Genomic DNA, 27,975 nt, shown 5'->3' on the forward strand with positions numbered 1-27,975 from the left:
TAATTACCCTGGCCTGTTTAGGCCCAGTAATTACCCTGGTCTGTGTAGGCCCAGTAATTACCCTGGCCTGTTTAGGCCCAGTAATTACCCTAGCCTGTGTAGGCCCAGTAATTACCCTGGTCTGTGTAGGCCCAGTAATTACCCTGGCCTGTTTAGGCCCAGTAATTACCCTGGTCTGTGTAGGCCCAGTAATTACCCTGGCCTGTTTAGGCCCAGTAATTACCCTGGTCTGTGTAGGCCCAGTAATTACCCTGGTCTGTTTAGGCCCAGTAATTACCCTGGCCTGTGTAGGCCCAGTAATTACCCTGGTCTGTGTAGGCCCAGTAATTACCCGGGTCCTGTTGGTTGAGGTGTACGCAGGGTGAGGGGAGGCGGTCTCTCAGGAGCCTGGCGAGTGTCAGTGTGAGGGGGAGGGTCTGGGCTGTATCTTGGGGGTTGGGAGATAGTTGGCGATCAGCCGCAATCCGCCTGGTCTGACTCGGAGCGCGCTGAGCCCTGAGCTGTGCCCAGGACAGTTAATACTGAGCTCACCGCTCTCTATGGAGGTTGTCGAGACCTGGAGCCCAGGGAGTGTTGTATCACAGCAAGCACGGCACCAATCGGATGTATTCCATACTACGTCACAAACACACAGGCACACGAGATAGGTCAGGAAACTGTCACATGGTCCTTTAGTGTATTTACATCAGCTGTTGCATTACCACAGTAGTCCACTAGGGGAGGCTCGATATCACAACACTGACGTCAATGGTCGGTGTGTCTGGGACTGTGGGGAGGGGAGGCTCGGGCTAGGGGGAGTGTGGGACTGGGGGGCAGGGGAGACTGGGGGGATGGGGCACGGGAGAGGGGAGACTGGGACTGGGAGACTGGGGGGATGGGGAGGAGAGACTGGGACTGGGGGTGGGACAAGACTGGGACTGGGAGGAGGGGAGGCTCGGACTGGGGCGAGGGGAGACGGGGGAAGGGAGACATAGAAACATAGAAAATAGGTGCAGGATTCGAGCCTGCGCCGCCATTCAATGAGTTCATGGCTGAACATGCAACTTCAGTACCCCATTCCTGCTTTCTCGCCATACCCCTTGATCTCCCCAGTAGTAAGGACCTCATCTAACTCCTTTTTGAATATATTTAGTGAACTGGCCTCAACTACTTTCTGTGGTAGAGAATTCCACAGGTTCACCACTCTCTGGGTGAAGAAGTTTCTCCTCATCTCGGTCCTAAATGGCTTACCCCTTATCCTTAGACTGTGACCCCTGGCTCTGGACTTCCCCAACATTGGGAACATTCTTCCTGCATCTAACCTGTCTAAACCCGTCAGAATTTTAAACGTTTCTATGAGGTCCCCTCTCATTCTTCTGAACTCCAGTGAATACAAGCCCAGTTGATCCAGTCTTTCTTGATATGTCAGTCCCGCCATCCCGGGAATCAGTCTGGTGAATCTTCGCTGCACTCCCTCAATAGCAAGAATGTCCTTCCTCAGGTTAGGAGACCAAAACTGTACACAATACTCCAGGTGTGGCCTCACCAATGCCCTGTACAACTGTAGTAACACCTCCCTGCCCCTGTACTCAAATCCCCTCGCTATGAAGGCCAACATGCCATTGGCTTTCTTAACCACCTGCTGTACCTGCATGCCAACTTTCAATGACTGATGTACCATGACACCCAGGTCTCGTTGCACCTCCCCTTTTCCTAATCTGTCACCATTCAGATAATAGTCTGTCTCTCTGTTTTTACCACCAAAGTGGATAACCTCACATTTTTCCACATTATACTTCATCTGCCATACATTTGCCCACTCACCTAACCTATCCAAGTCGCTCTGCAGTCTCATAGCATCCTCCTCGCAGCTCACACTGCCACCCAACTTAGTGTCATCCGCAAATTTGGAGATACTACATTTAATCCCCGCGTCTAAATCATTAATGTACAATGTAAACAGCTGGGACGGGGCAGGCTCCGGCTGGGGGGGAGGGGAGTCTGGGACTGGGGGGGGAGGGAGACTGGGACTGAGGGGGAGCAGAGTCTGGGACTGGGGGGGGGAAGGGAGACTTGGGGGGGAGAAGAGACTGGAGGGGAGGGGAGACTGGGACTGGGGGGGAAGGGAGACTGGGACTGAGGGGGAGGGGAGACTGGGACTGGGGGAGAGAGGAGGCTGGGACTGGGGAGGGAGACTGGAACTGGGGGGAGGGGAGACTGGGACTGGGGGGGAGGGGAGACTGGGACTGGGGGGGGGAGACTGGGACTGGGGGAGGGGAGACTGGGACTGGGGGGGAGGAGACTGGGACTGGGGGGGGAGGGGAGACTGGGACTGGGGGGGAGGGGAGACTGGGACTGGGGGGGAGGGGAGGCTGGGACTGGGGAGGGAGACTGGGACTGGGGGGGAGGGAGACTGGGACTGAGGGGGAGGGGAGACTGGGACTGGGGGGGAGGGGAGGCTGGGACTGGGGGGTGAGGGGAGACTGGGACTGGGGGGGAGGGGAGACTGGGACTGGGGGGGAGGGGAGGCTGGGACTGGGGGGGAGACTGGGACTGGGGGGGGAGACTGGGACTGGGGGGGAGGAGACTGGGACTGGGGGGTGAGGGGAGACTGGGACTGGGGGGTGAGGGGAGACTGGGACTGGGGGGGAGGGGAGACTGGGACTGGGGAGTGAGACTGGGACTGGGGGGTGAAGGGAGACTGGGACTGGGGAGGGAGACTGGGACTGGGGGGAGGGGAGACTGAGAATGAGGGGGAGGAGAGGCTGGGACTGCGGGGGAGGGGAGACTGGGACTGGGGAGGGAGACTGGGACTGGGGGGGGAGACTGGGACTGGGGGGGAGGAGACTGGGACTGGGGGGTGAGGGGAGACTGGGACTGGGGGGTGAGGGGAGACTGTGGGACTGGGGGGGAGGGGAGACTGGGACTGGGGAGGGAGACTGGGACTGGGGGGGGAGGGGAGACTGGGACTGGGGGGTGAAGGGAGACTGGGACTGGGGGGGTAGGGGAGACTGAGACTGAGGGGGAGGAGAGGCTGGGACTGCGGGGGAGGGGAGACTGGGACTGGGGAGGGAGACTGGGACTGGAGGGGGAGGGAGACTGGGACTGGGGGGGAGGGGAGACTGGGACTGGGGGGGGGGAGACTGGGACTGGGGGGGAGGGAGACTGGGACTGAGGGGGAGGGGAGACTGGGACTGGGGGGGAGGGAAGACTGGGACTGAGAGGGAGGGGAGACTGGGACTGGGGGGGAGGGGAGACTGGGACTGGGGGGAAGGGAGACTGGGACTGGGGGGAGGGGAGGCTGGGACTGGGGGGAGAGGAGGCTGGGACTGGGGGGAAGGGAGACTGGGACTGAGGGGGAGGGGAGACTGGGACTGGGGGGAAGGGAGACTGGGACTGGGGGGGGAGGGAGACTGGGACTGAGGGGGAGGGGAGACTGGGACTGGGGGGAGGGGAGACTGGGACTGGGGGGAGGGGAGGCTGGGACTGGGGGGAAGGGAGACTGGGACTGGGGGGAGGGGAGGCTGGGACTGGGGGGAGGGGAGGCTGGGACTGGGGGGAAGGGAGACTGGGACTGGGGGAGAGGGGAGGCTGGGACTGCGGGGGGAGGAGACTGGGACTGGGAGGGAGGGGAGAGACTGGGACTGGGGGGAGGGGAGACTGGGACTGGGGAGGGGTGGAGACTGGGACTGGGGGGGAGGGAGACTGGGACTGGGGGGAGGGGAGACTGGGACTGGGGGGAGGGAGACTGGGACTGGGGGGAGGGGAGACTGGGACTGGGGGGAGGGGAGACTGGGACTGGGGGAGAGGGGAGAGACTGGGACTGGGGGGAGGGGAGTCTGGGACTGGGGGGAGGGGAGACTGGGACTGGGGGGGAGGGGAGAGACTGGGACTGGGGGGGAGGAGACTGGGACTGGGGGGAGGGGAGACTGGGACTGGGGGGGAGGGGAGACTGGGACTGGGGGGGAGGGGAGAGACTGGGACTGGGGGAGGGGAGACTGGGACTGGGGCGGGAGACTGGGACTGGGGGGGGCGGGGAGACTGGGACTGGGGGGGGAGGGGAGACTCGGGCTGGAGGAGGGGAGACTGGGGACTGGTGGGGGAGGGAGACTGGGGGGAGAAGAGACTGGGGGGAGGAGGGTGGGGAGGTGGGTGACTGGGACGGAGGGGGTGGAGAGACTCTGTCCCCTGTAATTCACAAACAATCCTGTTTGTCCTTTGCTTCAGTGATTCCAGTTCCTCCCAAACTCTTCCCCTTCCCAGATAACTGTGTGTTTTAAACAAAGGCACGGATGAGGGTTTCAGCAGTGGATGAGCTGAGGCAGGGGGCAGAGGCGGGTGATGTTATGGAGGTGGAAATAGACGGTCTCAGTTATGCTGCAGATAAGTGGCCGGAAGCTCATTTCAGGGTCAAATATGAGACCCAGGTTGTGAACAGTCTGGTTCAGCCTCGGACAGGAGTTGGGGAGAGGGATGGAGTCAGTGTCTAGGGAACGGCGTTTGTGGCGGGGACTGAAAACAATGCTACAGGTCTTCCCAATATTCAATTGGGGAACATTTCTGCTCATCCAGAACTGGATGTGGGACAAGCGGTCTGACAATTCGGAGACCGTGGAGGGGTGGAGAGAAGTGGGGGTGAGGTAGAGCTGGGTATTATCAGCGTACATGTGGAAACTGACGCTGTGTTTACGGATGATGTCACCAAGGGGCAACATGTAGATGAGGAATAGAAAGGGGCCAAGGATAGATCCTGGGGGACACCAGAGGTAACGATGCGGGGCGGGAAGAGAAGCTGTTGCAGGAGATTCTCTGGCTACGATGAGATGGATAAGAATGGAACCAGGCGAGTGCAGTCCCACCCAGCTGGACCATGGTGGGGAGGTGTTGGAGGATGGAACCAGGCGAGTGCAGTCCCACCCAGCTGGACCATGGTGGGGAGGTGTTGGAGGATGGAACCAGGCGAGTGCAGTCCCACCCAGCTGGACCATGGTGGGGAGGTGTTGGAGGATGGAACCAGGCGAGTGCAGTCCCACCCAGCTGGACCATGGTGGAGAGGTGTTGGAGGAGGATGGAGAGGTCACTGTGTCAAAGGCTGCAGACAGGTCCAGGAGGACCAGGAGGGACAGTTTGCCTTTGTCACAGTCACACAGGATTCATTTGTGACCTTGATGAGAGATGTTTCGATACTGTGGCGGGGGCAGGAACCGGATTGGAGAGATTCAAACAAGGAATTGTGGGAAAGGTGGGCACGGATTTGAGAGGCAACAACATGTTCAAGGACTTTGGAGAGGAAAGGGAGGTTGGAGAATGAGTGATAGTTTGCAAGGGTGGAGGGGTCGAGGGTTGGTTTTTTGAGGAGAGGGGTGATGACGACAGATTTGAGGGAGAGGGGACAGTTCCTGAGGAGAGAGAAGCGTTAACAATGTCGGCTAACATGGGAGCCAGAAAAGGAAGTTGGGTGTTCAGCAGTTTGGTGGGAATAGGGTCACGGGAGCAGGAAGTGGGTCTGATGGTCAAGGTGAGCTCGGAGAGGTCATGAGGGGAGATCAGAGAGAAACTGGAGAAAGATGTGAGGTCAGGGCTAGGGCAGGGAGATCCTTAGAGGAAGTTTGGCCCAGTGGGCTCGGGGAAGGAAGGGAAGAGGCAGAGGCGGCTGAATGGATGGTCTCAATCTCAGAGACAAGTCCATGAGCTCCTCACACTTATTGTCGGATACAGCGAAGGCCACGGGCCCCGACATCCTGACTGTCGTGCTGCACACGTGCTCCAGATCCAGCCGCGCCTCTAGCCAAGGTGTTCCAGTACAGCGACAACACTGGGTCTATCCGACAGTGTGGGAAAGGGGAACTTCTTGGGAAGGTCTATTGGGAGGGATGCTGTGTTGGGGGAGGGGGCTCTGTTGGATAGGGGGAGGGGGCTAGGGGGAGGGGAGGGGTGCTGTGTTGGGGGAAGGGACTGTGTTGGGGAGGGGGAGGGGGGCTGAGGGGGAGGTGTGCTGTGTTGGGGGAGGGGAGGCATGCTGGGTTGGGGGAGGGGGCTGTGTTGGGGAGGGGGAGGGGGACTGGGGGGAGGGGGAGGTGTGCTGTGTTGGGGGAAGGGGAAGGGGGCTGGGTTGGGGGAGGGGAAGGGGGCTGTGTTGGGGGAGGGGAAGGGGGGCTGGAAGGGGGAGGGGCTGTGTTGGGGAGGGGGCTGTGTTGGGGGAGGGGTTCGGGAGGGTGCTGTGTTGGGGGAGGGGTTGGGGGGCTGGAAGGGGGAGGGGCTGTGTTGGGGAGGGGTTGGGGGAGGGGCTGTGTTGGGGGAGGGGTTGGGGAGGTGGAGGGGGCCTGTGTTGGGGGAGGGGTTGGGGGAGGGGGCTGTGTTGGGGGAGGGGTTGGGGAGGGGGCTGTGTTGGGGGAGGGGTTGGGGAGGTGGAGGGGGCCTGTGTTGGGGGAGGGGTTGGGGGAGGGGGCTGTGTTGGGGGAGGGGTTGGGGAGGTGGAGGGGGCTGTGTTGGGGGAGGGGTTGGGGGAGGGGGCCTGTGTTGGGGGAGGGGTTGGGGGAGGGGGCTGTGTTGGGGGAGGGGTTGGGGAGGTGGAGGGGGCTGTGTTGGGGGAGGGGTTGGGGGAGGGGGCCTGTGTTGGGGGAGGGGTTGGGGGAGGGGCCTGTGTTGGGGGAGGGGTTGGGGAGGTGGAGGGGGCCTGTGTTGGGGGAGGGGTTGGTGGGCTGGAAGGGGGAGGGGCTGTGTTGGGGGAGGGGTTGGGGGAGGGGCTGTGTTGGGGGAGGGGTTGGGGAGGTGGAGGGGGCCTGTGTTGGGGGAGGGGTTGGTGGGCTGGAAGGGGGAGGGGCTGTGTTGGGGGAGGGGTTGGGGGAGGGGCTGTGTTGGGGGAGGGGTTGGGGAGGTGGAGGGGGCCTGTGTTGGGGGAGGGGTTGGGGAGGTGGAGGGGGCCTGTGTTGGGGGAGGGGTTGGGGAGGTGGAGGGGGCCTGTGTTGGGGGAGGGGTTGGGGGGATTGTAACCAGAGGGTCCCGGATTTGAGGGAATTGAGAAATGAACCAGAGGGGGAGAGGAGGAGATGGGAGCGAACTCAATTGTAACTTTAAATTTGGAATTGGATAAATATTAAAAGGAGGAATGTGCCGGGCTGTGGAGGGAGAGCTGGGAGAGTGGGACTGATTGGATCGCTCTGTCACAGAGCCGGCTCACATTCGATGGGCCGAATGGCCTCCCCCTGTGCCGTGTGAGCCGAAGTTTCCGATTGGAGGGGAAGGATTGCTGCACTGGACTCCAGTGGGGCTGAGCTGGGTGACGTTCAGTTTGCACAATGCGCTCGGGATCGATTGCCACTTCATTAAGGCTGCAGCTGGGACTAATTGCTCGTGGCAACAGTTCCTGTTTCACAATGCTGACTGCAGCCGGCACAGCCTCGGTAAATCACCGGCACACAATCGGAGACAGGGCGCTGGACGGAGTGCACGAGAGAGACAGAGAGAGAGAGAGAGACAAGTGATGGCTATTTCACAATACATTAATTTTGCAATCTTCTTTGTGTCAGCTTAGTAAGCTGTATTGGTAAATACTTCTCGTCTGTCATCATCATCACAGGCAGTCCCTCGGAATCGAGGAAAACTTCCTTCCACTCTTAGCACGAGTCCTTAGGTGGCTGAACAGTCCAATATGGGAATTGCAGTCTCTGTCACAGGTGGGACAGACAGTGGTTGAGGGAAGGGGAGGGTGGGACTGGTTTGCCGCACGCTCCTTCCGCTGCCTGCGCTTGGTTTCTGCATGCTCTCGGCGACGAGACTCGAGGTGCTCAGCGCCCTCCCGGATGCACTTCCTCCACTTAGGGCCGACTGGTCTGTGGCCGGGGACTCCCAGGTGTCGGTGGGGATGTTGCACTTTATCAGGGAGGCTTTGAGGGTGTCCCTGTAACGTTTCCTCTGCCCACCTTTGGCTCGCATGCCATGTAGGAGTTCCGAGTAGAGCGCTTGCTTTGGGAATCTTGTGTCGGCTCCTGTACACACTGTGTGTGTCCCAGTGTCTCCTGTACACACTGTGTGTGTCCCAGTGTCTCCTGTACACACTGTGTGTGTCCCAGTGTCCCCTGTACACACTGTGTGTGTCCCAGTGTCTCCTGTACACACTGTGTGTGTCCCAGTGTCTCCTGTACACACTGTGCGTGTCCCAGTGTCTCTTGTACACACTGTGTGTGTCCCAGTGTCTCCTGTACACACTGTGTGCCCCAGTGTCCCCTGTACACACTGTATGTGTCCCAGTGTCTCCTGTACACACTGTGTGTCCCAGTGTCTCCTGTACACACTGTGTGTGTCCCAGTGTCTCCTGTACACACTGTGTGTGTCCCAGTATCTCCTGTACACACTGTATGTCCCAGTGTCTCATGTACACACTGTGTGTGTCCCAGTGTCTCCTGTACACACTGTGTGTGTCCCAGTGTCTCCTGTACACACTGTGTGTGTCCCAGTATCTCCTGTACACACTGTGTGTGTCCCAGTGTCTCCTGTACACACTGTGTGTGTCCCAGTATCTCCTGTACACACTGTGTGTGTCCCAGTATCTCCTGTACACACTGTGTGTGTCCCAGTGTCTCCTGTACACACTGTGTGTGTCCCAGTATCTCCTGTACACACTGTGTGTCCCAGTGTCTCCTGTACACACTGTGTGTGTCCCAGTGTCTCCTGTACACACTGTGTGTGTCCCAGTATCTCCTGTACACACTGTGTGTGTCTGAGTGTCTCCTGTACACACTTTGTGTGCCCCAGTGTCTCCTGTACACACTGTGTGTGTCCCAGTGTCTCCTGTACACACTGTATGTGTCCCAGTGTCTCCTGTACACACTGTGTGTCCCAGTGTCTCCTGTACACACTGTGTGTCCCAGTGTCTCCTGTACACACTGTGTGTGTCCCAGTGTCTCCTGTACACACTGTGTGTGTCCCAGTATCTCCTGTACACACTGTGTGTGTCCCAGTGTCTCCTGTATACACTGTGTGTCCCAGTGTCTCCTGTACACACTGTGTGTGTCCCAGTATCTCCTGTACACACTGTGTGTGTCCCAGTGTCTCCTGTACACACTGTGTGTGTCCCAGTGTCTCCTGTACACACTGTATGTGTCCCAGTGTCTCCTGTACACACTGTGTGTCCCAGTGTCTCCTGTACACACTGTGTGTGTCCCAGTATCTCCTGTACACACTGTGTGTGTCCCAGTGTCTCCTGTACACACTGTGTGTGTCCCAGTGTCTCCTGTACGCACTGTATGTGTCCCAGTGTCTCCTGTACACACTGTGTGTCCCAGTGTCTCCTGTACACACTGTGTGTGTCCCAGTGTCTCCTGTACACACTGTGTGTGTCCCAGTATCTCCTGTACACACTGTGTGTGTCCCAGTGTCTCCTGTACACACTGTGTGTCCCAGTGTCTCCTGTACACACTGTGTGTGTCCCAGTGTCTCCTGTACACACTGTGTGTGTCCCAGTATCTCCTGTACACACTGTGTGTGTCCCAGTGTCTCCTGTACACACTGTGTGTGTCCCAGTATCTCCTGTACATGATTTCGGGAATCGCGAACGCCAGTAAGCTGTGGGCGCTCGAGGTGAAATGGGTCATCGGATGTGCCCTTGAATTTCTGGTCTGTTGGACGAGGCAGGAATGTGAGACGGTGTTATCAGCCAGCGGTATGGATTATTTGAATTATTGAACAGCCCTCTCCCCTCCCCCCGCCCGGCCTGGTAGAGTGACGGGGGCCAGAGATACACTGGCTGAGCAAGGTAATGCCGTGCTCTTAAAGACGCAGAATCACCCGCCGATGGAATCTGCGGTGGTTTGATTGCGAGGCGCGAGTGCTGCCCACTGATCCTCGACTGACTCTGGTGCTCTGTACCGAGAGTTAGCCCACCCACAACCCCCACAAGCACCTGCTTCTCATGTCTTCATCCATCTCGGGATCAACTGGGCCTGTATTCACTGGAGTTTAGAAGGATGAGAGGGGATCTCATAGAAACATATAAAATTCTGACGGGATTGGACAGGTTAGATGCGGGAAGAATGTTCCCGATGTTGGGGAAGTCCAGAACCAGGGGTCACAGTCTAGGGATAAGGGGTAAGCCATTTAGGACCGAGATGAGGAGAAACTTCTTCACTCAGAGAGTTGTTAACCTGTGAAATTCCCTGCCGCAGAGAGTTGTTGATACCAGTTCGTTAGATATATTCAAAAGGGAGTTAGATGTGGCCCTTATGGCTAAAGGGATCAAGGGGTATGGAGAGAAAGCAGGAAAGGGGTACTGAGGTGAATGATCAGCCATGATCTCATTGAATGGTGGTGCAGGCTCGAAGGGCCGAATGGCCTACTCCTGCACCTATTTTCTATGTTTCTATGTGGCTGTCGCTGGCAAGGCCGCCATTTATTGCCCGTCCTTAACTCTCAGAGGGACGTCAATCTGTGGAATTGTCTGCCCCAGAGAGCTGTGGAGGCTGGGTCACTGAATATATTTACAGCGGAGATAGACAGGTTTTTGAGCAATAAAGGAGTCAAGGGTTATGGGGAGCGGGCAGGGAAGTGGAGCTGAGTCCATGATCACATCAGCCATGATCTTATTGAATGGCGGAGCAGGCTCGAGGGGCAAAATGGCCGACTCCTGCTCCTATTTCTTATGTTGTTGGGTTCTTATGTAACTGTCCCTCGAGAAGGCGGTGGTGAGCCGCCTTCTTGAACCGCTGCAGTCCGTGTGGTGAAGGTGCTCCCACAGTGCTGTTAGGGAGTTCCGGGATTTGGAACTGAACACTGTGCAGTCATCAGTGAACATCCCCACTTCTGACCTTATGATGGAGGGAAGGTCATTGATGAAGCAACTGAAGATGGTTGGGCCTAGAACACTGCCCTGGGAACTCCTGCAGCGATGTCCTGGGGCTGGGATGAATGATTGAGCTCTAACAATCATGACCATCTTCCTTTGTGTTGGGTATGACTCCAGCCAGTGGAGAGTTTTCCCCGATTCCCATCCGATCTTTGATGCCAGAATCGGTCACATGCTGCTGTGATGTCAAGTCACCTCACGCTTGAGAAGTCCTAACCAATTTAGCAAACGATATTTCAAACAAGCAAAGGAACTGATTGCTAAATTGGAAAGAGGTCTATGAAAATTTTTCTCCATTTAAATTATAATTTGCTTTTCTATTTTTTCTGCCAAAGTGGATAACCTCACATTTTCCCACATTATATTCCATCTGCCAAATTTTTGCCCACTCACTTAGTCTGTCTATATCCCTTTGCAAATTTTTTTGTGTCCTCCTCACACATTGCTTTTCCTCCCATTTTTGTATCATCAGCAAACTTGGCTACATTACACTCAGTCCCTTCTTCCAAGTCGTTAATATAGATTGTAAATAGTTAAGGACCCAGCAGCGATCTCTGCGGCACCCCACTAGTTACTGGTTGCCAAACTTAAAATGAACCATTTATCCCGACTCTCTGTTTTCTGTTAGTTAGCCAATCCTCTATCCATGTAATATATTACCCCCAACCCCGTGAACCTTTTATGTGACACCTTATCGAATGCCTTCTGGAAATCCAAATACACCACATCCACTGGTTCCCCCTTATCCACCCTGTTCGTTACATACTCAAAGAATTCCAGCAAATTTGTCAAACATGACTTCCCCTTCATAAATCCATGCTGACTCTGCTTGATTGAATTTTGCTTTTCCAAATGTCCTGCTACTGCTTCTTTAATAATTAGCTGAGATATTTTTGGTGCTCAAGTCCCTGGAGTGGGGTGTGACTGAGGGAGAAAGGACTGGAAAGGTGTGTGGATGGCGTTGGGAGGGGGTTCGTGTGGGGAATAAACACCGGCACGGAGTGGTTGGGTCGATTGGCCTGTTTCTGTGCGGTAAAGTCGGTATAATCATCATCATCATAGCCAGTCCCTCGGGATCGAGGAAGACTTGCTTCCACTCTAAAAGTGAGTTCTCAGGTGGCTGAACAGTCCAATACGGGAATTACAGTCTCTGTCACAGGTGGGACAGACAGTGGTTGAGGGAAGGGGAGGGTGGGACTGGTTTGCCGCACGCTCCTTCCGCTGCCTGCGCTTGGTTTCTGCATGCTCTCGGCGACGAGACTCGAGGTGCTCAGCGCCCTCCCGGATGCACTTCCTCCACTTAGGGCGGTCTTTGGCCAGGGACTCCCAGGTGTCGGTGGGGATGTTGCACTTTATCAGGGAGGCTTTGAGGGTGTCCCTTGTAACGTTTCCTCTGCCCACCTGAGGCTCGTTTGCCCGTGAAGGAGTTCCGAGTAGAGCGCTTGCTTTGGGAGTCTCGTGTCTGGGGCATGTGGACAATGTGGCCCTGCCCAGCGGAGCTGGTCGAGTGTGGTCAGTGCTTCGATGCTGGGGATGTTGGTCTGGTCGAGGACGCTAACGTTGGTGCGTCTGTCCTCCCGGGGGATTTGCAGGATCTTGCGGCGACATCGTTGGTGGTATTTCTCCAGCGACTTGAGGTGTCTCCTGTACATGGTCCATGTCTCTGAGCCATACAGGAGGGAAGTCGGTGTAAATGTGGGCAGTGACGGTAACCGAGGGGCGGAAGTTGGCCCGATGTCACCACGGCAACGTGTCACCATGGCTCTCCCCCTCGCTTAAAGGGGAGAGCCTCCGCGATTATAAAACTGTGGACTACTGGGCCACCAGGGAGGGTTTTGGCCGGGCTAGCGGCCTGGCACTCAAGAGGGGGTGTGGGGGGAGCCAAACTGCCTGTTGGCAGCCCGGCCGAACCCAGGGGTGTACATTCCGATCGCCTGGATGGGTCGGAGAGGAATTTTCCCAGATTTTTTCTCCCTAAATTGGCCTGGGTTTTTATCTGGTTTTTGCCTCTCCCAGTGAATCCCATGGCTCCAGTTGGGGTGGAGTGTAGAATGTTTCAGTGTAAGGGGTGTCGCAGTTGTGTGGGGCGGGCTGGTTGGGCCGGGTGCTCTTTACCTTTCCGCCATTGTTCATTGTCCATAGGTTTATATGTAACCTTCAGGGCTGCTGACCGAGGGCCGTGCGGCTCTTTGTCGGCCGGCACGGACACGATGGGCCGGAATGGCCTCCTCCTGCGCGGTAAATTTCTATGTTTCTAATTGTCGCCCCGACCTGCCAGTCGGCCAACAAAATAAAACCTGGCGGCAGCGGCCCTTTAATGGCGGCTACACCGTCGCGGAAGGCCACGTCGTCGCCAGACCACCGGGGAAAGCTTGTTTTGGCATCGCCGGGTGGGCCGGAGATTTCCCGAGGGGAACGTCACCGTCGGCGGGGGTAGATCAGCGGTGCGCGCGGTGATGACGCACATACCGCCGATTGGCAGCAGCGGGGCGGAGCGGGGGTGGGTCAGGGCACCGCCAGGATACCTCGGCCGGGATACCTCGGCCGGGCGATCCACAGTGTGGCGCCGATTCACGGTGGGAAGGAGACGGGCAATTTCTGCCCCCAATGTCGTGTCTGCACCTGCTGTACGACAGTCAGACTTATGACTTATTCCTCCCCGGATAACGTTTATCTTCCCCTCCTGCATCCTCCTTATAAGATCATAAGCAATAGGAGCAGGAGTAGGCCATTCGGCCCCTCGAGCCAGCTCCGCCATTTAATACCATCATGGCTGATCCGATCATGGACTCAGCTCCACTTCCCTTCCCGCTCCCCATAACCCCTTATTCCCTTATCGGTTAAGAAACTGTCTATCTCTGTCTTAAATTTATTCAATGTCCCAGCTTCCACAACTCTCTGAGGCAGCGAATTCCACAGATCCACAACCCTCTGAGAGAAGAAATTCCTCCTCATCTCAGTTTTAAATGGGCGGCCCCTTATTCTAAGATTATGCCCTCTAGTTCTAGTCTCCCCCATCAGAGGAAACATCCTCTCTGCATCCACCTTGTCAAGCCCCCTCATAATCTTATACGTTTCAATAAGACCATCTCTCATTCTTCTGAATTCCAATGAGTAGAGGCCCAACCTCCTCAACCTTTCCTCATAAGTCAACCCCCTCATCTCCGGAATCAACCGAGTGAACCTTCTCTGAACTGCCTCCAAAGCAAGTATATCCTTTCGTAAATATGGAAACTAAAACTGCACGCAGTATTCCAGGTGTGGCCTCACCAATACCCTGTATAACTGCAGCAAGACTTCCCTGCTTTTATACTCCATCCCCTTTGCAATAAAGGCCAAGATTCCATTGGCCTTCCTGATCACTTGCTGTACCTGCATACTAACCTTTTGTGTTTCATGCACAAGTACCCCCAGGTCCCGCTGTACTGCGGCACTTTGCAATCTTTCTCCATTTAAACAATAACTGCTCTTTGATTTTTTTCTGCCAAAGTGCATGACCTCACACATCCTCTTCATATCCTGCTGGAAACCTCCCTTAAGACCCTGAATTTCACTCAGTGTTTAGTTCTCAATGTCACCTCGCATTCAGCGGGAAAATCTGGGCCCACACGAACCCTCGCTAAATGTCCAGGACTTCCCAGCTCGCCGGACGTGAGCTCGTCATCAACCAACGAGACAGGCTGAGGGATCACCGATTGTTTCCTGTCTTTGGGGGAATTAAAATGCGAGTTTGTGGCTCATTAAGTATTTTAAACCTCTCAGGCCCGTTCTTCATTCAAAAAAAATCCTGTGTGAATGTTTGAAAACAAGGATGAGAATTTTGAAATCGAGGCGTTGCTTAACTGGGATCCAATGTCGGTCAGTGAGCACAGGGGGTGATGGGTGAGCGGGACTCAGTGAGAGTTAGGACACGGGGGCAGTGAGCACAGGGGGTGATGGGTGAGCGGGACTCGGTGCGAGTTAGGACACGGGGGCAGTGAGCACAGGGGGTGATGGGTGAGCGGGACTGGGTGCGAGTTAGGATACGGGGCAGTGAGCACAGGGGGTGATGGGTGAGCGGGACTCAGTGAGAGTTAGGACACGGGGCACAGGGGGTGATGGGTGAGCGGGACTCAGTGAGAGTTAGGACACGGGGGCAGCGAGCACAGGGGGTGATGAGTGAGCGGGACTTGGTGAGAGTTAGGACACGGGCAGCCGAGTTTTGGATCACCTCTAGTTTACATTGAGTAGAATGTGGGAGGCCAGCCAGGCGTGCGTTGGAATAGTCAAGTCTAGAGGTAACAAAGGCACGGATGAGGGTTTCAGCAGTGGATGAGCTGAGGCAGGGGGCAGAGGCGGGTGATGTTATGGAGGTGGAAATAGGCAGTCTTAGTTTTGCTGCAGATAAGTGGCCGGAAGCTCATTTCAGGGTCAAATATGAGACCCAGGTTGTGAACAGTCTGGTTCAGCCTCAGACAGGAGTTGGGGAGAGGGATGGAGTCAGTGTCTAGGGAACGGCGTTTGTGGCGGGGACTGAAAACAATGGTACAGGTCTTCCCAATATTCAATTGGGGAACATTTCTGCTCATCCAGAACTGGATGTGGGACAAGCAGTCTGACAATTCGGAGACCGTGGAGGGGTGGAGAGAAGTGGGGGTGAGGTAGAGCTGGGTGTCATCAGCGTACATGTGGAAACTGACGCTGTGTTTCCGGATGATGTCACCAAGGGGCAACATGTAGATAAGGAATAGAAAGGGGCCAAGGATAGATCCTGGGGGACACCAGAGGTAACGATGGGGGGCGGGAAGAGAAGCCATTGCAGGAGATTCTCTGACTACGATGAGATGGATAAGAATGGAACCAGACGAGTGCAGTCCCACCCAGCTGGACCATGGTGGGGAGGTGTTGGAGGAGGATGGAACCAGGCGAGTGCAGTCCCACCCAGCTGGACCATGGTGGAGAGGTGTTGGAGGAGGATGGAACCAGGCGAGTGCAGTCCCACCCAGCTGGACCATGGTGGGGAGGTGTTGGAGGAGGATGGAACCAGGCGAGTGCAGTCCCACCCAGCTGGACCATGGTGGGGAGGTGTTGGAGGATGGAACCAGGCGAGTGCAGTCCCACCCAGCTGGACCATGGTGGGGAGGTGTTGGAGGATGGAACCAGGCGAGTGCGGTCCCACCCAGCTGGACCATGGTGGAGAGGTGTTGGAGAATGGAACCAGGCGAGTGCAGTCCACCCAGCTGGACCATGGTGGGGAGGTGTTGGAGGATGGAACCAGACGAGTGCAGTCCCACCCAGCTGGACCATGGTGGGGAGGTGTTGGAGAATGGAACCAGGCGAGTGCAGTCCCACCCAGCTGGACCATGGAAGGGAGGTGTTGGAGGATGGAACCAGACGAGTGCAGTCCCACCCAGCTGGACCATGGAGGGGAGGTGTTGGAGGATGGAACCAGGCGAGTGCAGTCCCACCCAGCTGGACCATGGTGGGGAGGTGTTGGAGGAGGATGGAGAGGTCACTGTGTCAAAGGCTGCAGATAGGTCCAGGAGGACCAGGAGGGATAGTTTGCCTTTGTCACAGTCACACAGGAAGTCATTTGTGACCTTGATGAGAGATGTTTCGATACTGTGGCAGGGGCAGGAACCGGATTGGAGGGATTCAAACAAGGAATTGTGGGAAAGGTGGGCACGGATTTGAGAGGCAACAACATGTTCAAGGACTTTGGAGAGGAAAGGGAGGTTGGAGAATGAGTGATAGTTTGCAAGGGTGGAGGGGTCGAGGGTTGGTTTTTTGAGGAGAGGGGTGATGACGACAGATTTGAGGGAGAGGGGACAGTTCCTGAGGAGAGAGAACCGTAAACAATGTCGGCTAACATGGGAGCCAGAAAAGGAAGTCGGGTGTTCAGCAGTTTGGTGGGAATAGGGTCACGGGAGCAGGAAGTGGGTCTCATGGACAAGGTGAGCTCGGAGAGGTCATGAGGGGAGATCAGAGAGAAACTGGAGAAAGATGTGAGGCCAGGGCTAGGGCAGGGAGATCCTTAGAGGTCCTCAGACACACTCACACTCACACACTAACACCCACACACACACACACTCACACACACTAACACACACACACACACACTCACACACATTAACACACTCACACACACTAACACCCACACACACTCACACACTAACACCCACACACACTCACTACTCACATTCACACTCACTAACACACACACACTCACTAACACACACACTCACTAACACACACACACTCACTAACACACACGCACACTCACTACTCACTACTCACACTCACATTCACACTCACTAACACACACACACTCACAAACACACACACTCACTAACACACACACACACTAACACACACACACTAACACACACACACACTAACACACACACACACTAACACACACACACTAACACACACACACACTAACACACACACACACACGCTCACACACACACACACTAACACACACACACTAACACACACACACACTAACACACACACACTAACACACACACACTCACTAACACACACACACTAACACACACACACTCACTAACACACACACACACTAACACACACACACACTAACACACACACACTAACACACACACACTCACTAACACACACACACTAACACACACACACTCACTAACACACGCTCACTAACACACACACACACTAACACACACACACACTAACACACACACACACACGCTCACACACACACACACTAACACACACACACTAACACACACACACACTAACACACACACACTAACACACACACACTCACTAACACACACACACTAACACACACACACTCACTAACACACACACACACTAACACACACACACTAACACACACACACTCACTAACACACACACACTAACACACACACACTCACTAACACACGCTCACTAACACACACACACACTAACACACACACTCACTAACACACACTCACTAACACACACACACACTAACACACACACACACACTAACACACACACACACACTAACACACACACACACACTAACACACACACACACTAACACACACACTCACTAACACACACACACTAACACACACACTCACTAACACACACTCACTAACACACACGCTCACACACACACAGTGGCAGATGCAGGTTCCGTGGGCCCAGTGACCTTGCTTTGCCCTTTGATCTCGGATTGCCCGTCGCGGTCGATAGTGTGACTCGGGTTTCCATTGCCATCCCCAGGGTTGTGGCCTGGCTGCGGTTTGGGAAGCTGACAGTGTGGGAGGCTGTGATTGCGGGAAAAACTGCTGATGGAGCTGAGTGATTGATCGGATCAGTAACTCCGAGGCTGCCGGGGGGGGGGGGGGGTGGGGGTTAAAGGGGCAGTGTCTCTCCAACCGCCCCCCCCAACACCCCCCCCACCGCCCCCCAGCAATGGCTCACTTCTCTTTTGTTCTGTTCCAAATATCAGAGTGTGAGGGGAGGGTATGGGGGAGGGGTGGGTGCAGGGAGGGTAGTGAGTGTATGGAGGGGGTGGGGGAGGGAGCGTGTGGGGGAGGAGGGATGGTGTGGGTGAGGGGGTAGGAGGAGGGGGCAGGGAGGGTGTGGGGGTGAGGGGAGGGTATGGGGGAGGGGTGGGTGCAGGGAGGGTAGTGGGTGTATGGAGGGGGTGGGGGAGGGAGCGTGTGGGGGAGGAGGGATGGTGTGGGTGAGGGGGTAGGAGGAGGGGGCAGGGAGGGTGTGGGGATGAGGGGAGGGTGTGGGGGAGGGGTGAGGGAGGGGGGAAGGAAGGTGTGGGGGAGGGGAGGTGGAGAGGAGGGCATGGGGGAGGGTATGGCTGAGGTGGTTGGGGGGAGGGAGGGGAGCATGTGGGGAAGGGTAGGGGGCAGGGAGGGGGAGAGGAGGATGTGTGGGGAGGGAGGGGTGGGGGGAGAGGAGTGTATGGGGGAGGGGCTGGTGAGGGTGTGGGGTAGGGGGGCGAGGGTTTGGGTGGAGGCAGAAACTGTTACATATGCAATAAAGGCACAAACTGAGAACTGTTTAACTGAACATGATACGACCTTGGCTCTGCTTTATTTAGGCCCAAAGTGCCTGACTCACAAAATGGCTGGCCTTTTATACCAGAGCAGCACTCAGTACTGCCCCTCCGACAGTGGGGCGCTCCCTCAGTACTGCCCCTCCGACAGTGCGGTACTCCCTCAGTACTGCCCCTCGGACAGTGCGGCGCTCCCTCAGTACTGCCCCTCCGACAGTGCGGCGCTCCCTCAGTACTGCCCCTCTGACAGTGGGGCGCTCCCTCAGTACTGCTCCTCCGACAATGGGGCGCTCCCTCAGTACTGCCCCTCCGACAGTGCAGCACTCCCTCAGTACTGCCCCTCCGACAGTGGGGCGCTCCCTCAGTACTGCCCCTCTGACAGTGACACCATCTGCTGGCTGCAACCAGCATGTACATACTTGACATAACACTCACCACAGTTAAAAAGTACTTGGATGTGCACTTGAAGTGCGGTAACCGACAGGGCTACGGACCCAGAGCTGGAAAGTGGGATTAAGCTGGGTGGCTCTTGGTTGGCCGGCGCGGACACGATGGGCCGAATGGCCTTCTTCCGGGCTGTAAGATTCTCTCTTGTTTGTTTGCCCTTCATAAGAACTAGGAGCAGGAGTCGGCCATTCGGGGAAAAAGTCACTGGTGAGCGAATGGGATGTTGGCCTTCATTGCGAGAGGGATGGAGTACAAAAGCAGGGAGGTCCTGCTGCAACTGTACAGGGTATTGGTGAGGCCGCACCTGGAGTACTGCGTGCAGTTTTGGTCACCTTACTTAAGGAAGGATATACTGGCTTTGGAGGGGGTACAGAGACGATTCACTAGGCTGATTCCGGAGATGAGGGGGTTACCTTATGATGATAGATTGAGCAGACTGGGTCTTTACTCGTTGGAGTTCAGAAGGATGAGGGGTGATCTTATAGAAACATTTAAAATAATGAAAGGGATAGACAAGATAGAGGCAGAGAGGTTGTTTCCACTGGTCGGGGAGAATAGAACTAGGGGGCACAGCCTCAAAATACGGGGGAGCCAATTTAAAACCGAGTTGAGAAGGAATTTCTTCTCCCAGAGGGTTGTGAATTTGTGGAATTCTCTGCCCAAGGAAGCAGTTGAGGCTAGCTCATTGAATGTATTCAAGTCACAGATAGATAGATTTTTAACCAATAAGGGAATTAAGGGTTATGGGGAGCGGGCGGGTAAGTGGAGCTGAGTCCACGACCAGATCAGCCATGATCTTATTGAATGGCGGGGCAGGCTCGAGGGGCTAGATGGCCTACTCCGGTTCCTAATTCTTATGTTCTTATGTTCTTATGGCCCCTCGAGCCTGCTCCGCCATTCAATGAGATCCTTGACCTTAACTCTACTGTCCTGCCCAATCCCTCGTTTCCCTTAATATCCCCAAATCTCTCGATCTCAGCCTTGAGTCGCATCAACAACTGAGCCTCCACAGCCCTCTGGGGCACAGAATTACACAGATCCACCACTCTTTTAATAGATCCCCCCGAGCCGATTCTGCCAGTGGGGCGGGGGGGGCTGCCCGATACCTATGGGGGTGAGGGTGGGGGGTGGGACTGGGGGAAAAGGGGGTCACACTCGACAGTGGGGTAGAGACACGATGATAAATATCACACCTATAATGTATGTTCACAAGTCTCAATAAAACCCCAGCCCATTGGGTTTGGGGGATCCACGATGGGGCACGTGGTTGTGAGCCTGGTGGATGAACTGGTAACTTGCATTGCGATTGTAAACCTTTTGCTAATAAACCTACTGGGTCTTAATAGTGATGTGTTGCTATGAATTCTTACGCAAAGAAAATACATTACATCATCATAGATAGTCCCTCGAAATCGAGGAAGACTTGCTTCCACTCTAACAGTGAGTTCTCAGGTGGCTGAACAGTCCAATACAGGAATTACAGTCTCTGTCACAGGTGGGACAGACGTTGAGGGAAGGGGAGGGTGGGACTGGTTTGCCGCACGCTCCTTCCGCTGCCTGCGCTTGGTTTCTGCACGCTCTCGGCGATGAGACTCGAGGTGCTCAGCGCCCTCCCGGATGCACTTCCTCCACTTAGGGCGGTCTTTGGCCAGGGACTCCCAGGTGTCGGTGGGGATGTTGCACTTTATCAGGGAGGCTTTGAGGGTGTACTTGAAACGTTTCCTCTGCCCACCTGGGGCTCGCTTTCCGTGAAGGAGTTCCGAGTAGAGCACTTGCTTTGGGAGTCTCGTGTCGGGCATGTGGACAATGTGGCCCTGCCCAGCGGAGCTGCTCGAGTGTGGTCAGTGCTTCGATGCTGGGGATGTTGGGCCTGGTCGAGGACACTAACGTTGGTGCGTCTGTCCTCCCAGGGGATTTGTAGGATCTTGCGGAGACATCGTTGGTGATATTTCTCCAGCGACTTGAGGTGTCTACTGTACATGGTCCATGTCTCCGAGTCACACAGGAGGGCGGGTATCACTACAGCCCTGTAGACCATGAGCCTGGTGGTGGATTTGAGGGCCTGGTCTTCAAACACTCTCTTCCTCGGATGGCCGAAGGCTGCACTGGAGGCCGTGTTGGATCTCATCATCAATGTCTGCCCTTGTTGATAAGAGACTCCCGAGGTATGGGAAATGGTCCACGTTGTCCAGGGCCGGGCCGTGGATCTTGATGACTGGGGGACAGTGCTGTGCGAGGACAGGCTGGTGGAGGACCTTCGTCTTACGGATGTTTAGTGTAAGGCCCGAGCTTTCGTACGCCTCGGTAAACACAGACCTCATAATAACAGGCCGATGGAGCTCGTCATTTCCCCCTCTCCCGGCGGGGTGTATCAAGGCTACATCCGCCCCTGGACCCAGCACACCTCCCTTCCCCACAGCCCCGAGCAGGTCAGGGGTTGAAGCTGGGCTGCTCAGGCCCACAATGGTTAACTCCCCTGAACGGTGCGAGCTCGGGGCGTAATCTTACACCCGATATTATATACAGCCGCTGTCACGGGAGAGATTCGATTATAAGATCCATTTGCTCACTGTTCTGTGACTGGATTTAATTCCCCCGGCGGCATATTAACCAAAGTGCTTGCTCTCTGCTTTTATTATCCTCTCAACGCAACCTGATATATTAATGGTGATTAAATTGTCTGATCAACGGATATCGGGCCAGAACCTTCTGGAAAAATGATTGGCGTGTTAATGACGCAAGTTGTTATTGGTGCTCAAATCGCGCAGCGAGTGCGGGGGGTGGGGGGGTGGGTGCAGAGGCAAAGCCTGAGTCACCAACCTCCACAACTTGCATTTATATAGCGCCTATCACATCCGCAGTGCGTCCCAAAGGCCTACACAGCCAATCAAGCACTTTGTGGAGTGCAGTCACTGTTGTAATGTGGGAAACGCAGCAGCCAATTTGCGCACAGCAAGCTCCCACACACAGCACTGTGATAATGACCCAGATAATCTGTTTCAGTGAGGTCGGTTCAGGGCTAAATATTGGCCCAGGATGAACTGGTAATTTGCAATGCGATTGTTAAACCATTTGCTAATAAACCTACTGGGTCTTAATCACAATGTGTTGCTATGAATTCTTCAGCAAAGAAAATACATGACATCATCAGAGGCAGTCCCTCGGAATCGAGGAAGACTTGCTTCCACTCTAAAAGTGAGTTCTGAGGTGACTGAACAGTCCAATACGGGAATTACAGTCTCTGTCACAGGTGGGACAGACAGTGGTTGAGGGAAGGGGTGGGTGGGACTGGTTTGCCGCACGCTCCTTCCGCTGCCTGCGCTTGCTTTCTGCATGCTCTCGGCGATGAGACTCGAGGTGCTCAGCGCCCTCCCGGATGCACTTCCTCCACTTAGGGTGGTCTTTGGCCAGGGACTCCCAGGTGTCGGTGGGGATGTTGCACTTTATCAGGGAGGCTTTGAGGGTGTCCCTGTAACGTTTCCTCTGCCCACCTGGGGCCCGTTTGCCGTGAAGGAGTTCCAAGTAGAGCGCTTGCTTTGGGAGTCTCGTGTCAGGCATGTGGACAATGTGGCCCTGCCCAGCGGAGCTGGTCGAGTGTGGTCAGTGCTTCGATGCTGGGGATGTTGGCCTGTTCGAGGACGCTAACGTTGGTGCGTCTGTCCTCCCAGGGGATTTGCAGGATCTTGCGGAGACATCGTTGGTGGTATTTCTCCAGCGACTTGAGGTGTCTACTGTACATGGTCCATGTCTCTGAGCCACACAGGAGGGCGGGTATCACGACAGCCCTGTAGACCGTGAGCTGGGTGCTGGGGGTGAGATACCTACTGTACATGGTCCATGTCTCTGAGCCACACAGGAGGGCGGGTATCACTACAGCCCTGTAGACCATGAGCTGGGTGCTGGGGGTGAGATACCTACTGTACATGGTCCATGTCTCTGAGCCACACAGGAGGGCGGGTATCACTACAGCCCTGTAGACCGTGAGCTGGGTGCTGGGGGTGAGATACCTACTGTACATGGTCCATGTCTCTGAGCCACACAGGAGGGCGGGTATCACTACAGCCCTGTAGACCATGAGCTGGGTGCTGGGGGTGAGATACCTACTGTACATGGTCCATGTCTCTGAGCCACACAGGAGGGCGGGTATCACTACAGCCCTGTAGACCGTGAGCTGGGTGCTGGGGGTGAGATACCTACTGTACATGGTCCATGTCTCTGAGCCACACAGGAGGGCGGGTATCACTGCTGGGGACGTTGGCCTGGTCGATAAATGCGCAATAAATGCCGGCCTTGCCAGTGACACCCATGTCCCAGGAACGAATGAAAGAATAACTCCTGCAGTGGGGGAGGTGTTGGCCTGGAGCATTGTGCTCACGTTCCTGCAGGGTGGTGACCCACTGACACACGGCCGAGCTCGAAGCGATCCTCTCGGCCCTCGTGCCCAGCGGTTGTGACCGTGTGTGCGTGACGCGCTGTCTCTTTGTGCCGCAGACCTTCACGCGATACGGCAAGTGCTACACCTTCAACTCGGGCCGCGACGGGAACCCACTGCTGACCACCATGAAGGGCGGCACAGGCAACGGTCTGGAGGTGATGCTGGACATCCAACAGGACGAGTACCTGCCGGTGTGGGACAAGACAGGTGAGAGCGCTCGGACAACCCGCCAGACGGCGCCATACTATCGGCCCCGTCGTCACCAACCCGCACACTCCAACGCTCACCGTGTAGCCTTTCCCCGCGACATCGTTCAGTCTGCGCATCAGTAGTTGCATCACATCCGGAGTGATGTGCTCCAGGTTCTGATTGGGATCTCCACAGTCGCATGATGGGGAGGCTTTAATCTTCAGTGATCAGGAAGGCCAATGGAATCTTGGCCTTTATTGCAAAGGGGATGGAGTATAAAAGCAGGGAAGTCTTGCTACAGTTATACAGGGTATTGGTGAGGCCACACCTGGAGTACTGCGTGCAGTTTTGGTCTCCATATTTACCAAAGGATATACTTGCTTTGGAGGCAGTTCAGAGAAGGTTCACTCGGTTGATTCCGGAGATGAGGGGGTTGACTTATGAGGAAAGGTTGAGTAGGTTGGGCCTCTACTCATTGGAATTCAGAAGAATGAGAGGTGATCTTATCGAAACGTATCAGATTATGAGGGGGCTTGACAAGGTGGATGCAGAGAGGATGTTTCCACTGATGGGGGAGACTAGAACTAGGGGGCATAATCTTAGAATAAGGGGCCGCCCATTTAAAACTGAGATGAGGAGGAATTTCTTCTCTCAGAGGGTTGTAAATCTGTGGAATTCTCTGCCTCAGAGAGCTGTGGAGGCTGGGACATTGAATAAATTTAAGGCGGGGATGAACCGATTTTTGAACGATAAGTGGGGAACGGAGAGGGGGGCCAGGGGGGGCGGAGAGATCGAGGCGGGGGATGGAGTGGTGGGGGGGCCGGGGGGGTTGCTCAGGGTGAAACGTTGTGTCTGATTACATTGCTGGGATGTGCCTTTTACAATGTTATAGGTGCTACAACAACAACTTACATTGATATAGTGCCTTTAACGCAGTAAGGCACCCCAGGGTGCTTCACAGGAGCGATTATCCCGCAACATTTAACACAAGGAGACATTAGGGCAGGTGATTAAAAGCTGGGTCAAAGAAGCAAGTTTTAATGAGCGTTGCAAAGGAGGAGAGAGAGCCGGAGAGGTTTAGCAGGGAGTTCTAGAGCTTGGGGCCCAGACATAAGAACATAAGAAATAGGAGCAGGAGTCGGCCATTCGGCCCCTTGAGCCTGCTCCGCCATTTAATACCATCATGGCTGATCCAATCATGGACTCAGGTCCACTTCCCTGCCCGCTCCCCAAAACCCCTTATCCCCTTATTGGTTAAGAAACTGTCTATCTCTGTCTTAAATATATTCAATGTCCCAGCTTCCACAGCTCTCTGAGGCAGCGAATTCCACAGATTTACAACCCTCTGAGAGAAGAAATTCCTCCTCATCTCAGTTTTAAATGGGCGGCCCCTTATTCTAAGATCATGCCCCCTAGTTCTAGTCTCCCCCATCAGTGGAAACATCCTCTCTGCATCCACCTTGTCAAGCCCCCTCATAATCTTATACGTTTCGATAAGATCAACAGAAGGCACGGCCACCGATGGTGGAGCGATTATAATCAGGGATACTCAGGAGGGCAGAATTAGAGGAATGCAGAGATCTCGGGGGGTTGTGGGGCTGGAGGAGATTACAGAGATAGGGAGGGGCGAGGCAATGGGTAGATTTGAACGCCAGAATGAAAATTTTGAAATCGAGTCGTTGCTTAACCAGGAGCCAATGTAGGTCAATTTAGATGAAGGAATTAATTGTAATATCTCCAAGTTTGCAGATGACATTAAGCTGGGTGGCGGTGTGAGCTGTGAGGAGGATGCTAAGAGGCTGCAGGGTGACTTGGACAGGTTAGGTGAGTGGGCAAATACATGGCAGATGCAGTATAATGTGGATAAATGTGAGGTTATCCACTTTGGGGGCAAAAACGCAAACACAGAATATTATCTGAATGGTGGCAGATTAGGAAAAGGGGAGGTGCAACGAGACCTGGGTGTCATGGTTCATCAGTCATTGAAAGTTGGCATGTAGGTACAGCAGGCAGTGAAGAAGGCAAATGGTATGTTGGCCTTCATAGCTAGGGGATTTGAGTATCGGAGCAGGGAGGTCTTACTGCAGTTGTACAGGGCCTTGGTGAGGCCTCACCTGGAATATTGTGTTCAGTTTTGGTCTCCTAATCTGAGGAAGGATGTTCTTGTTATTGAGGGAGTGCAGCGAAGGTTCACCAGACTGATTCCCGGGATGGCAGGACTGTCATATGAGGAGAAACTAGATCAACTGGGCCCTTATACACTGGAGTTTAGAAGGATGAGAGGGGATCTCATAGAAACGTATAAGATTCTGACGGGATTGGACAGGTTAGATGCGGGAAGAATGTTCCCGATGTTGGGGAAGTCCAGAACCAGGGACATAGTCTTAGGATAAGGGGTAGGCCATTTAGGACCGAGATGAGGAGAAACTTCTTCACTCAGAGAGTTGTTAACCTGTGGAATTCCCTACCGCAGAGAGTTGTTGATGCCAGTTCATTAGATATAATCAAAAGGACGTTAGATGTGGCCCTTATGGCTAAAGGGATTAAGGGGTATGGAGGGAAAGCAGGAAAGGGGTACTGAGGTGAATGATCAGCCATGATCTTATTGAATGGTGGTGCAGGCTTGAAGGGCTGAATGGCCTACTCCTGCACCTATTTTCTATGTTTCTATGTTTCAGCGAGCACAGGGGGTGATGGGTGAGTGGGATTTGGTGTAAGTTAGGACACGGGGTACAGGGGATGATGGGTGAGTGGGATTTGGTGTGAGTTAGAACGCGGGGCACAGGGGGTGATGGGTGAGTGGGACTCGGTGCGAGTTAGGACGCGGGGCACAGGGGGTGATGGGTGAGTGGGACTCGGTGCGAGTTAGGACGCGGGGCAGTCGAGTTTTGGATCACCTCTAGTTTACGTGGGGTAGAATGTGGGAGGCCGGCCAGGAGTGCGTTGGGATCATTGAGTCTGGAGGTAACAAAGGCACGTATAAGGGTTTCAGCAGCAAGCTGTTGATTAATATTTTCTCTCTCTCTCTGCCTCGATCCGTCGATCCACCTTGCAGAAGAAACCTCCTTCGAGGCGGGTTTGAAGATCCAGATCCACACGCAGGATGAGCCCCCCTATATCCACGAGTTGGGGTTCGGGGTCGCCCCGGGGTTCCAGACCTTTGTGTCCACGCAAGAGCAGCGGGTAGCGTAACCAATCAGGTTTGCTGCATGGCGGAGCGAGCGCTAGGCCCCGCTTCCCCTGCCCCCCGTTTACTGCCCCTCCTCCCCCCCCCCCCCCCGGTTCCCGTCTCCCCCTCCCAACCCCCAGTTACCATCCCCCCACCCCGAGTCTGGCCCGTAGCCCCCGGACACCTTGTGCCCGCCCCCCTCCCACAGACTGCACGGGTGTGGGGACCACCCAGAATACTGACCCCGGCCCGGTTTGGGTTAAACCGTTACCCGGGGATGACCAAACCTGGGACCAGGAGGAGGCCGAGTGGCCCTCGAACCCCATTCGATCGAACCTCAGCTGTATTTTAGCTCCATTGTCCCGGCTCGGGTCCGTAACCTCAGTACCCTTACCCCACACCCACCAATCTCACAGCTGGCATTTTCAAATCACCCCCCCCACGACCCCGTGCCCCCCTCCCCCGTGCCCCCTCCCCGTACCCCCCTCCTCCGTGCCCCCCTCCCCTGTGCCCCCTCCCCGTAACCCCCTCCCCCGTGCCCCCTCCGCGTGCCCCCCTCCCCCGTGCCCCTCCCCTGTGCCCCCCTCCTCCGTGCCCCCCTCCCCCGTGCCCCCTCCGCGTGCCCCCCTCCCCGTACCCCCCTCCTCCGTGCCCCCTCCCCGTACCCCCCTCCTCCGTGCCCCCCTCCCCCGTGCCCCCCTCCTGCGTGCCCCCCTCCCCCGTGCCCCTCCCCTGTGCCCCCCTCCTCCGTGCCCCCCTCCCCCGTGCCCCATCTGCATTCCCCCCTCCCCGTACCCCCCTCCTCCGTGCCCCCTCCCCGTACCCCCCTCCCCGTACCCCCCTCCCCCGTGCCCCCTTCCCCGTGCCCCACCCCTGCGCCCACC

At 55.7% G+C, this 27,975-nt stretch overlaps 2 protein-coding genes across 2 annotated transcripts in view; both read left to right on the top strand.

Annotated features, from left to right (window-relative positions):
• Positions 1 to 27,975, top strand: part of ankrd29 (ankyrin repeat domain 29) — a 1,085,233-nt gene that overhangs the window by 530,822 nt on the left and 526,436 nt on the right. The gene's annotated exons all lie outside the window — the stretch shown is intronic.
• The window catches only part of LOC139261550 (acid-sensing ion channel 1C-like), a 56,267-nt gene that overhangs the window by 5,278 nt on the left and 23,014 nt on the right, over positions 1 to 27,975 (top strand). The window contains exons 2-3 of the mRNA XM_070877071.1: positions 23,790 to 23,940; positions 26,978 to 27,105. Coding sequence (XP_070733172.1) covers positions 23,790 to 23,940; positions 26,978 to 27,105 — 279 coding nt within the window. The remainder of the gene's footprint in view (positions 1 to 23,789; positions 23,941 to 26,977; positions 27,106 to 27,975) is intronic.

Source organism: Pristiophorus japonicus, chromosome 1 (assembly GCF_044704955.1).
Source record: "Pristiophorus japonicus isolate sPriJap1 chromosome 1, sPriJap1.hap1, whole genome shotgun sequence".
NCBI classification, from domain to species: Eukaryota; Metazoa; Chordata; class Chondrichthyes; family Pristiophoridae; genus Pristiophorus; species Pristiophorus japonicus.